This window comes from Aulostomus chinensis, chromosome 24, assembly GCF_037954235.1.
Source record: "Aulostomus chinensis isolate RoL2024-O1b breed Wild chromosome 24, RoL_Achi_v1.0, whole genome shotgun sequence".
Taxonomy (NCBI): domain Eukaryota; kingdom Metazoa; phylum Chordata; class Actinopteri; order Syngnathiformes; family Aulostomidae; genus Aulostomus; species Aulostomus chinensis.
In genome coordinates, this window is record NC_141343.1 from 3,080,001 (window position 1) to 3,092,408 (window position 12,408).

Genomic DNA, 12,408 nt, shown 5'->3' on the forward strand with positions numbered 1-12,408 from the left:
TAGCAACAGAAGTGTTGTTTAACAGTGGGTAGAAATAATAAAACAATAAAAAACAGAAAATCTATTCACTGGATATTCATATATATAATCTATAAGTGTTGATAGCGATAAAAAATCTCACTTTTTTGATATTCGCTCACTATTTTGTGTTTTGGTATTTAAGACAAGTCTAAAGAAAGCACACTCACTCCCACATAAAGCGTACACACACACGCGCGCGCACAAACTAAACCCCTCACACGCATATGCAAACTCATATGCAAACTTGCTGTACTGAAGCACACTCACTGCACACACACGTCTAATGTGGAGCAGCAGCAGCGCCATAATTATTAACCACTCACACAGCCACACACACACACGCATTATTAAAATATACAAGATTCTGAGTGTCACCGTGACTCGATCTGACGGTCAGACCTCCTCAGGCCTGGGCCTGGTCATGTGACCGCTGCCCCGGCTTGCTTGATTGGTTGAGTCCGAGGCCCCTGTTTACTCAGGAGACAGAAGACCAACTAGAATCCTAAGGTGAGTTAGTGGCAGGGGCCGGGCTCTGGTGGGCGCTCTGAGGGGCGGGGTGGCGGTAGTGGTGGTGGGGAGGTATGGCATCTAGGAGTTCATCGGTTCTAAATGGGCCTTTTTTTTTTTAAGTTGTAGTCCTTTTCTTTCTCATTTTTTTTCTTTTTCAAAACATCAGGAGTCCCGATGCCCCATCCAGACTCCTAGAAAAAGAGTGTGTGACCACACACAGACACACTGGCATTTGGGGGACGACTCTTAATTTCTGGCAGGACTCGTTTGGCTCTGAGTTGACAAGAACGGGGCACTCAGATGCTCTCGCCCATACATGAGGGCCTTGTTGAGAAGGGCTGTGTAAGGTTGCCCTTCACACACACTTTGTGGCCCAGTTGTGTGAGATGGGGGAAGGGTGGTTTATTCAGCTAGAAACACAACTGTGAGTGGGGTCATGGGCTCACCAGGCGGTGAGAGGGGGTCCGAGGGACAATACTGGTCGTATCAAGGGGTTCAGGGTGGAAGCTGTGATGGCGAGCTTTGCTGTGGCTTCATTTGGAGAGGGGGTTTGGTTGATTACAGGTAGGGGGAGGCGGGCGTGTTCGGGCGACCAGAGCTGCAGCCTACTCATACTTTGTAGTAGATGTTGGCCGGGCTCTGAGGCGGCATCTCCTGAACGATGTAGACAGGGTGTCCGTAGTCCCCGCTCACCTTCTCGTAGTGAGGACAGTAGGCTGAGTCCGACGTCCTCAGAGGGATGATAATGTCGCTCGGCTCGGACCCGTTGTTGTTGGAGCTGGTGATGCCACCGCCGCCTCCTCTTTTGGGGCTGGTGAGAGAGGACAGCGACAGCGGAGGGTGGTGGGTGTCCGAGTGCTTGGCATGCCGCCGCCTGTAGCAAACCACGCAGATGACAGCAGTGACTAGCAGAAGGAAGGCGGAGCCTCCAGCAGCTCCGGCAATGAGGGCGATGTTGGAGGGTTGAAGAGGCCCATTTTCCCCGCCGCCCTCTGCTCCCCCGAAGGTGTTGGGTCCTCGAGACTGGGTGGCGTTCCCTGCACCGCCTGCAAGACAACACAGAAGGCTTTCACTATCCAACAGTACCACAAGCTGCTAGCCCTTTGATTTATCGTTGTATATTAATCATCATAAATAAACCAAAGCAATAACACAGCTTGATTTCACAATGTGTGTTTTTATGAGCCTTTAAATAGACATACCAATCCTTATGGCTCTTTACCACAATAACATGAGTAATGGTGTAGCTGTGCTGCCGTGGAGCTTTACCCAGCGGAATGCAGCACATCTCAAAGAAGCTTATATGTGGTGTGTTCATTGATGTGATGAAGTGGACGGTCGTGAATCTCAAAAGGAGAGGAATGCGCGTGGAGTCTGAGCGCACTCTGCACTCTATTCTCTGGTGGACGGCCTGGCGAAGCCACAGTATATATCAAGGTAACACTCTCTATTTCCTTAACCTTAACAACCACATTTGCTTAGCATTACAGCCAGCCACATGAAGAGAAGCTCTCGGCGGCGCTCTGACCACCAGACCACACACTCATGCAGCCTGGCCGCCTTCCTGCTTGACTATCCGTCCGTCTTTTTTATCCGTCACTTTATTTGTTTGTCTGTCAGCCGGTTCGCTCCGTCTGTACAGTTTGTGTCTGCCTGAAAGCTTCAGAGCTCACCGTTTTCTCAGCGGGACGTCGGGTCAGCACTCAGCAGGTGGATGTGATGGTCTGGGAGTGTGTGTGTGTGTGCGCGCGCGCGCGTGTGTTTATAGAAGAGCCAGGTCGTGTGGATGCGTTCGGCGAAGTGGTTAAAGCCAGTAATACAAGTTCCTGTTATATAAATCCTTTGGATTGGTCCATCGTTATTCTTGGCACACAACACTTTCTTTCTCCCCTGTCAGTCTGTCTCCTGCCCCCCCTCCCCTTCCTCACAACATGGTTCTCTCTATCTTTGGTTTATTGTAGCGGTAATGACCTACCTTGCTCTGAGCTCAGCGCCTAGCAACGCAAACACCCGTACAGACACACACACACACACACAACCATGCAAGAAAGCACACCTCATCCCCTCTTGCTCGGCACCCCGTCGTGCTGGACTGACTGAGAGCAAAGCGCTAATACCGGACGTCGATTATGCTCCCTTCTCCTCCTCCGGCTTTCTTCCTCTCTCCATTAACCCAGCATCCTTCATTCTCCATCTCCATTATGATCACCACTTTTCTCTGCCTCTCTTTATTATATCCTTTTCTCTCCACCTCTCCCCTCCTCACTCAACCCTGCTATCCACCTTTCTAAAATTCATAGTTCAGACGCTGAGCCCGTCTTTTGCTCCTATTATCTATTTCATTGGTGGATTTCACCTCAGAAGGAGAAATTCAACAGGTCGGAAACTAAAGGAGAAGTCACGGTGATCATGTCTCACACAACTCGCCCCCTTTTTTTTCGTCTTCTTCGAATATCTCCTCCTGAGGAAGCAGTTCCCCTTCAGCATGTTCTGATGTCCTTTTGACAGCAGATTTAGAATTAAAGCCGTATTTCAACATTTACAAAAGATTTTCCCCCCAAATATTAAGTATAAATCTAAATGTTTTCATCAGCAAGCTCGACACAAATATATTCAACAGGATATGAAAAGAGAACATCATGGACGTGTAACTCATGGCAGTTTATTGCTGCTTCCCACAGATCATCATATTTGTGTGTTCTTCTTTTTAATAAATGGATTTCTCTCTTCTCATTTTCTTTTTTATTAACTGCTCTGATGACAGAGAAGGAAGTGAAATGCAACAAGGGCCTTTGACACTGCAATTATATACAGCTCTGCTTTAGACTTTAGTTTTCATGGCTTTCTGCAGGAGGAAAGGTTAGGGATGCTTCATCCACATTAGAGGAAAACAAACTTACTTTTATTTCATGTGTCATTCAACCTCAGCTACAATAAATAAGAAAACTTTACAGCGCGTAAGCGTTTCTTCTTTTTAAAGGTTTTCCTTTCTTCAGCAGTTGGATAAACGCAACTGAGACAACCAAAGCCGCGGGAATCAGACTCATTACCACTATCTGGATTTTTGGAGTGTTTTCACACGAGGTTTAGAAGTTCTGACTCAAGCGAAGTCGGAGGTTACAGCAATACTTTCAGATGTGAGACTTTTTCACGTGTGGGTTGCAAATCAGTCTTTTAGTGTGCCCGGTTTTGTTTGTCTGATAGTGAAATGAACATAGTTGAGAACAAATATTGTTTTTTCTCCTCCGCTGAATGACGGAGAATGAATCCAGCCTCCTTGTTCTATTCCCCTCTGCTTTTCAGTTGTTGTTTCCTTTCCCCTCCTCATGTGCCTCCCACTTCCACCCATCTCTATTTCATCACTCCCCAACGTCTCTTCTTCTCTCTCTCATCTTTCTGTAATACTCCAGCCTTTCTGTCTGTCTCAACTGAACGCGGGGAGCAGGCTGACAAATCTAATGACAATAATAACTCTGAAACGTCGCCGCTGGTCTAGCCCTTTCTCCTGCTGCCCTCTCTTCCTCCCTTTCTTTTTCTAGTCCTTCTCCCAACGTAGCTATTAGCCATCCATTCCCTGCCTGCGGCACTTAGCTCAGAGGGCCAGGCAGAGAGACGAGGAGGGGAAGGATAGAGAGAAAAAGACATGGAATTAAATGGAGAGATCCACAGATGTCACCACTGCACATTCTCCATCTGTCGCCTCCTCCCCTTCCCTCTCACTCTCTCTCTCTCTCTCTCTCCTCATTGCTTTTCTACAAGTCTTTGCTTATTCCCTACATCCATTTTGTGAATAGATCCTCGGTGGATTATCTCCATTTGGCCTCCTGCTCACCTGAGTTTCTGTTGGTAGAGCGTCCCGCAGGCTCCTTCTTCGGAGGGAGCCCATATGGGCCTGTGGAGGGAAAATAAGCATGGAATATGAGCAGAATTGCAAAAAAATATCAACTCTCTACAAGACTTGCAACCAATAAGTAACATTAGCAAAGAGGGAGGCTGCCAGAAGGGGAAGGAAACAGAAAAGCTTTAATAAAGGCTTCCATCCCTTCTGTTCCTGTTCTAGCAGAGCGTATATTGATTGAGCTTCAATGTGCTGTCCATGAACACTTTTTCATTTGTTTGAATGGGAAACTAAAGAGAGGCCGTTTTGTTGTTTTGGCCAGAATGACTTTACACGAGGCCATAACGGCGTGTAATCTGTAGTCGCTAAATCAGGCCATCTGTCTAGCAAGCCCCCAGTAATGGCGGCGGCATTAAAGTGCATTTATGTGACAATCACGCACATGTGCGCACACACACATATGAAGCTGCAACGGAAGTCACACTCCTCAATACTGAAAAAGAAAATTTTGTTTGATTCGGAGCCATCTGGCCGACAGTAAGCTACAAGAGTTTTATGTCGGAATAGATAGCGATATAGTATGTGCAATGTTTTAAAAATAAAGTGTTATGGGTCATTGCAGCAGCAGAGGAGAGGAAAAAAGCTATGATGATGGGGCGTCAATGCATTAAACTGCACATACTGCATATTGTGGTGTGTGTACATGCACAGCCTGCATCAACCTATACTGACTGACATTTAGAGACATGGAAGGCTGTTGGCTGGCGGTTCCCAGGTGACAGATGACCAAACACAAGTTAGGGCGATGCTGTCTGGATCAATAGGAACTGCCGTGTGGTCAGCAGCGCTGGTGAAGGCAGGTATTTGTGAGTGTGCGCGCTTGTGACAAAGACAGAAAGCAAGCAGGATAGATAAAGAATAAAATAAGAAAAGACAGGTCAATGTTTGTGCATGGGGCAAAGGTGCAAGTGTGCGCCTGTGTGTTCCTCGGAGCAGCGCTCAGCACCATATCTCATCAGAGATCACCACCAGGCTGCACGCCGCTTATTTAGATGACAAACAACACAGACGTGACCTTTCAGACACATCGCAGATAAGATGGAAAGACAAAGAAAAAGAGAAAATAACAGAGGGGATTGAGAGGGAGCAGCATGCAAGTGAAAGGGGGGTGATGAGGACAGGGAGAAGGGGAATTTGACAAGGAAGCGTGCAATGAAAAAGACAAAAAAGGCAGATGAAGTGATAGAGCACGTGGAAGGACAACAAAGAAAAGAGGAAGGACGCAACAAGGAGAGTAAAAAGGTGAAGATGTTATCATGAGAAAATAAGAAAGATACGTGTTATTCATGACAGAGGGGTTGCATGCAGGAGCCCAGTTCGTACTTGCAGGCCCACTACTGGGGCGTGTCACTCCGCAGCTTTTAGACCTTGCGTTTCCGCAGGTAAGCTGTGTCACCATGACACACTTCTGCATTTTGCATCCCACTTATTGTGGAAAGCGTTGTTTGAATGTACAAGTGAACCACACTTGAGTGTCAAGTGTGTTGCCAGGGTGATGTCACATGGTTGTGCCCTGCCATCTCAGATCTCATCAAAGTTTTGCACTGAATAAATTTGACTTAAATTGGTACTGTAACGAGTTTGGTGCTTGGTGCCCAACCATGTTTGTGTGTGCGTGTGAAGAAGGAATATTCCAGAGCACGGGGAGAAGAGTGTGTGTGTGTGTGTGTGTGTGTGTGTGTGTGTGTGTGTGTGTGTGTGCGTGCGTGTTTTGTGTGTGTGTGTGTGTGTGTGTGTGGTTTTATTGTGGTGAGCTGACTACGCTGATGCTACGGGCTGATAGCGACACAGCAGCGCCACATACTGTAGCTCTTTACTGAAGAGCACCAACAACACACATAGCCTGATAACACCAGACAGGCCAATGAAATAGAAATGAACGTGTGTGCGTGTGTGTGTGTGTGTGTGTGTGTGTGTGTGTGTGTGTGTGTGTGTGTGTGTGTGTGTGTGTGTGTGTGTGTGTTCAAGGGTGGGTTGGGGGTGGGGGTGGGGGTCGTGTGAAGGACAGGTGCCTATTATAGGTAGGAAAGCACAGGTCAGTAAAAATGCTTGCTGCTGCTTTTTTTGAAAAGCCTCTATGTGAGGGTCATTACTGTAGAATATCTACCAAACAAATTACAAGTGCGCGCGGCTACGAGTCATTAAAAATCACTGACTGTGTGCTTTACCTCTGAATGGACTCATTTAGTTATCCTGCTCTGGCTTGCAGGTTTGCTGTGGGGGGACGTGTGTGTTTCCTTATGTATGTACTCATGTCCTTGCATGTGTGTGTTCATGTCTCTGATGTATCGTGAAAGGATTTGTGTGAGCGTGTGTGTGTGTGTGTGTGTGTGTGCAGCTTGAATCAGTTGTAGTTCAACGATACAGTGAGATGGGGAGTCAACAGGACTCATTAAAGCTGACTGATCCAGTACTTCTCTGCTGTTCTCACCACTTAGCAAGCACTAATATGCTCAGTGAGAACACACTCACACAAAGAAGCAAGGTTTGTGTGCATGAGTGTGTGTGTATGTGCGTGTATGTGTGTGTGTGTGTGTGTGTGTGTGTGTGTACATAAGATAAGAGAGATAACAGTGAAAGGGTGTTGCATGTCAGATAAGATGCAATAATGACACTGTATACTATACAGATGAGAGATGATGTGGTGGACTGGAGCCAGCGCGCGTGTGTGTGTGTGTGTGTGTGTGTGTGTGTGTGTGTGTGTGTGTGTGTGTCATACTGTTTGGTTAGTGAGTGATGGTGTGAGCTGCATGAATAACAATGTGTTTATGAGTGAGCGAGGGATGGAGAAAAGGAGTGTGTGGTGGACAGATGGGTGAGCTCATGTGTGGGTGCCTGAGTGTGTGTGAGAGACAACACGGCGAGAGAGGAAGAGGACTTACTCTGCCCCACTTTCAGGACCACCTTCATGCCTTGTGTGGCACACACTCCGCCTCTCATGCTATCCAGACCTTGGCGCGTCCCATCTGACGTAGCTGCAGGGATGGAAACACAAAATTACATAATTAGTCAAGTAGAAGGGTGGTATACACACACACGTACATGTGTATATAATGGACAGCCATTAGTTAAACCACACAAACTCACTCTTCAGCTGACGCCAACAATAACTTCTATTCACATGGTCAACCATTCCAGACAGTCGGTGAGTGACATTAGCAGAGGCAGCGGTTTAAAACTACACCAGAATCTCTAAAATGTCAAACTACGAGGCCGCGAGACTTTAATAACACATCATTTAACAGCCCGCTGGAATTCATTAACACCCCCGCAGCGCTGCGTGGTCTCAACCGCTTTCAGATAACCGCAATTGCTGTCCGGGCTGGAGAAATAGCGGGAGAGGGGGGTAATCTAGATTGGCTGATGGAAGAAAAGGATGGTAATCCAATCAAGAGTGTATGTGAAATAAAATGGCACCCCTGAGACACAAACCCCTTTGTATAAACTGGACCTGATTAATATAGAGACTCTTACATTATAATTAAACTAATTAAAAGAGAATGTTGTAATTTGAATTACAGGAGCTGATGGATTTAACATGCATTTTTAAGCTGTTAAGCTTTTATTACACTGAAAAATTATATGATTAAATAAACGCAGGAGAAATATAGTGTCATAACCAAAGCAGAGTTGAGTCGAAACCACGTCGTGACAGAAAAGTACAGCTTGGAAGCAAGATGGCTGCCGAGGAGTGACGCAAGCAGACGAGGGAGGAATGAAGAACAAACAAGAAAATAAAAACAACACGTCAGCTCACAGATATCAGATGACGATGGTGTGAGAGGCGTTTCAAACAGTCCCGAGCAGGAAAACAGCACCCTGGATAGATCAGCCAGCACACGCGTGTCAGCAGTCACGACAGCCAGCAGCTACGCAGCAGCTGGTGTGTTTCCACAACAGCCCGCCGATTCGTCAGCTCACCTTAACCTTTACCCTGCTAGTATCATTTATTCAGTGCATGTCAAGTCAAGATCACAATATTTATTCTTCTATTATTGTCTTGTATTATGTCTTGTCTTGTATCTGTTTTTTTTCCCCATTCCATGTTCAGAACAGGAACTTTATTGTCCCTGTATAAAGGAACCCAAAACACACTGTGAGCTGTACACATACAGACAGAATGGTGCTGTGCTGAATAGGTGAGAAAGAGGTTAGAGGGGAATCCATATCAATAGTGCAGGGATGAAATAAACAAGTAAATGGTTGATGTGCAGCGACTGAATGGGTAAATTGCAAATCTGACATTAAAAAAAAAAGACCCGCGCGAGAGAGGACGACGGAATGGAAGCTCTCATCTTTAAACAATAGCGGTGCACAGCTACAGAGCAGCATCCTCACACCTTTGTCATCAGTGAAACACAAGATAGACGCGTGAACTATTAACAGGTTTTAAAATATTGAAGTATATCATATATTATATTTGAATTTTGCTCAAAGCCTAAATTGCCTTGAAGTCGACTTGCATTTTTTACTTTTTCATTGGGTGCCTCAGAAAAGTGATATTTGCCATGTGCTTTGAAAAACCTAGAAGTGAAGCCAACCTTTCTTTTTTTCTCCTGGTCTTTAATTAAAAATGATCAATAATCATTGATCGCCTTAAATGAAGCATTTTATCGTGATCAGCGCCAGAGTCTGACTCAGAAATCAAACAGGAGTCTCTCTGTGGTGACGATTTAAGCGCGCGTGTGTGTGTGTGTGTGTGTGTGTGAGAGAGAGCGAGCGAGAGAGAGAGAGAGAGAGTACGTGTGTGTGCATAAGTTTCTGGTACACTTATCTAAAAGCATGCCAGTGAATGCATTAAAGTTCACTGGTCTGCAGGTCAAAGAGGGTGATGGAGGGGCAGAGAAAAACAGGGAATTAAGATGGAGGGAATACGAGTGAAGGGATGGAAATATGGAGATGCAGAGACAGAAAACAGCAAAAAGAGGAGCGACAACTCTTCAGTCATCACTCAAACTCACTGCCTTTTGTGTCGGCCGTTAGCTCGAGTTGATGGGAGGACCGACGTGACCGTCAACATATTCTTCCTCCCTCCACCGACCACCCAAACGCGAGCGCGTGCACACACACACACACACACACACACACACACACACACACACACACACACCACCTGCCAATCCGTATTTGTCCATCAACTTGTCATCCTAAAAAATATATTTAAAAAAAAAAAAAAAACTTTCTTCACGCAATAGATTAGCCTGTCGGTGGGGAAGCAGGGAGATGAAGAGAGAGAGGGAGAAAGGGAGGTGTGAAAAAGGCACAGCTTTCCTTCTAACACCTCCCTCTCTCCCTCCTTCCATCGCTGCAGGATGCAGAGTGTGAAAGCAGGAGGAGGAGAAAAACAGGCGGAGGTCAAGCCGAACAGCAGTATGAGACGGCGACGGATGACAGGATATAGAAGGAACGTTTGATTGAAGTTGATGCATTTGTCTGCGCTGTTGTGTAGTGAAATTCCCGTTTGGGAGAAACGTGCAACATTTAACATTCAAGTTCTGCAGTTCCCCCATTGCTATTTGTGTCATTGAAACATATGTTTGATATCGTCTGGGTGTCATTCAGGTAAACGTGAGACAGTGGATTATGAGCAGCAAAAGAAAATGAATTACTGTTGTTTTCACTTGTTCTGTGAGAGGATTAACGGTATCAAAATAAATGGAATGACGATGAGACGGACTGGACAGCAGAGGATGACGGCGAGTTTGACACATCACCGTTTGCCCTGTTGAAAGGAGTCAAAAATGTCAAAATAAGAAGGTGATTGGAGAGATCTTGGATGCCAGAGGGCTGCAGGGCTGAATGCATCTGATTACAGGAACAAGGGAAGTCGTTAATACAATCAACTGGTCCTGAGAGGACTAAGATGTCTCAGCGTAATAACTCCTGACACACAAAGGGGGAAAGGAAGGTGACGGGAGATGAGAGAGGTGAGGAAGATGAGGAAAAGAGGAGGATGAGGCTCTGTAGGGGAGTGAGGAACGGAGACTGATTGCCTGTGACAAGCTGTTGATGATATGATGGCGACAGAAGACAATGTGAGAGGATAGAGATGACCCAGCGCCCCGTGGAGAGAGGGAAGAGCCCAGGGGGGCTCAGAACGAGGGAGGGGGGAGGGGGGAGTTAAAAACAGAAAGTAAAGAAAGAGTTTAAATGACATGATTGATAGCGGAGAGGGAAAAGACTCTAATGTCTCCATTATGGAAAAGTGGAGCGGTAATGGATACAAAGAAGAGGGAGATACAGCAGGAGAAGTGTGATTTTGCAAATGCAAGCTATTTCTTTAACATCATAATCAACAGGTCACAAATATCAGCGAGGCCATTTTTGTTTTGAATCCTCTTAAATCCATTAGACGTGTAACAGGTGCCTCTATTTCTGTGAATCACATTTTCACAGGAACAAAGAGATCACAGCTCCTTTGTCCTTGAAATATTCCCTCCCAACCTCCGCCGCTAAACACTGAAAATGCTGCACAATTTCTTGCACTTTGAGGGAGGGGTGTGTGTGTGTGGGGGGGGGGGGTTTGATATCATCAAGGTAGAAACAATCTGTGAAATCCTGATGAGAGACAGTGATGAGAGGGAGAGCGATGGAGAGATGCAGGAAATCTTCCCCACCTCGCGATGGGGAGCATAGAGAGTAGGGAGTATTTGGGATGAGATAAGAGGAGGGGAGGGGGGGCAACAGGAGAGAAAGCAGCAGACAGGGGAGGCATGAGTAATTGAGACAATGATCAGCAGTGATGGGGGGATGTGGAAGCGCCAGAGGACAGAGGAGAGGAACCCTCGCTCAACAGGAAGACAGGAGGGAGAGGTGGAGGAAGTAGAAAAACTTAATTAATGAAATAATACTGCAGTCACCCTTGATCAGGCTGTGCAGTGTCGGAGCTGCGCGCACAAGGAGGCATGGAGTCCATGCAGGAGTTTCTCTGTCTCACTCGTTACTCCCAAGGTCAGCGCAGGGTCAAACCTCGTCTCTACCCACATCATTGCTGCTGCGGTTAGCAAACTGAACTGTGGCTTTCCTGGGTGCCATCACACCCACTGTCACGACTGATACCAGCTCTGCATTAACAATGCAAAGCCACTTCATTTGCATTAAGACGTAACTTGGACCTCATTTTTTTGCCCTCCCACTCGCTCCCACTCTGCCCTGTGGGGGATTTTTTGTGTGTGTGTGTGTGTGTGTGTGTGGATACACACATGCTGAGTGACAGTCAGCCTCCTGCAGCAAAACACTTCACTTCTAATGTGAGTGATGGGATTTTGTGTGCATGCTAATTTTTCTAATTTGAGCTCAGTCTGAAAGTCACAAGAATTGAGGGTTTTTGTTTTGTTTGTTTTTTTGTCACAAATATGGTGCCGGAGTTTCGTTCATCAACACACATTTAAGGGGGTGTATTTCAGGATATTTTAAGAGTTTCTGAGCGGTGGAGGCTAAGTGCAGAGCCGTGCAGCATTGCTACCTTGTTTGGTGGAGGAGTGCTGGATCAAACCACTTCAGATGGCAAAAAAATGACTAAATAAATGCTTATGAGCCCTGCGATTTCTCTTATCTTTACTTTTAACTCATATCTGGGTCATTACATACACCACATTTGTATTTTTAAATACTTACATCAAGGCAAAAACAGATTCTTAGTGGCTTACGGATCATAAAAAGCTGGCAGCAGAGACAGCTTTTTATGTTTGTGTAGGAGGGATTTTCTAGAATTTGGCAACAACAGAATAATAATGGGTTATTCGATGTTTCAACAATTTGGGGAGAAAAAAAAGGTGCTGCTGGAAATGATTGGTTTTATTCACTGATGTTTTGTCATTCAATCAGCGGATGAGAAATGTATTTGCACACATCACCTTTGAATCGTTGCAATGTCAAGTAAGTATATTTCTTATAAAGAGTGGGATGTATTGTTGGCAGAAAATTACTGTAATTTCTTCAAACAAAAGAAAGAGAATACAAGCAGAACATGATGGATA

At 45.8% G+C, this 12,408-nt stretch overlaps 1 protein-coding gene across 1 annotated transcript in view; it reads right to left on the reverse strand.

Moving 5' to 3' along the window:
- efnb3b (ephrin-B3b) overlaps positions 1-12,408 on the reverse strand; it is a 77,232-nt gene that overhangs the window by 1,126 nt on the left and 63,698 nt on the right. The window contains exons 3-5 of the mRNA XM_086197532.1: positions 7,312-7,404; positions 4,364-4,423; positions 1-1,577 (exon numbers count right to left, since the gene is read on the reverse strand). The exon at positions 1-1,577 is cut by the window's left edge and continues 1,126 nt beyond it. Coding sequence (XP_086053658.1) covers positions 1,141-1,577; positions 4,364-4,423; positions 7,312-7,404 — 590 coding nt within the window. The 3' untranslated portion in view covers positions 1-1,140. The remainder of the gene's footprint in view (positions 1,578-4,363; positions 4,424-7,311; positions 7,405-12,408) is intronic.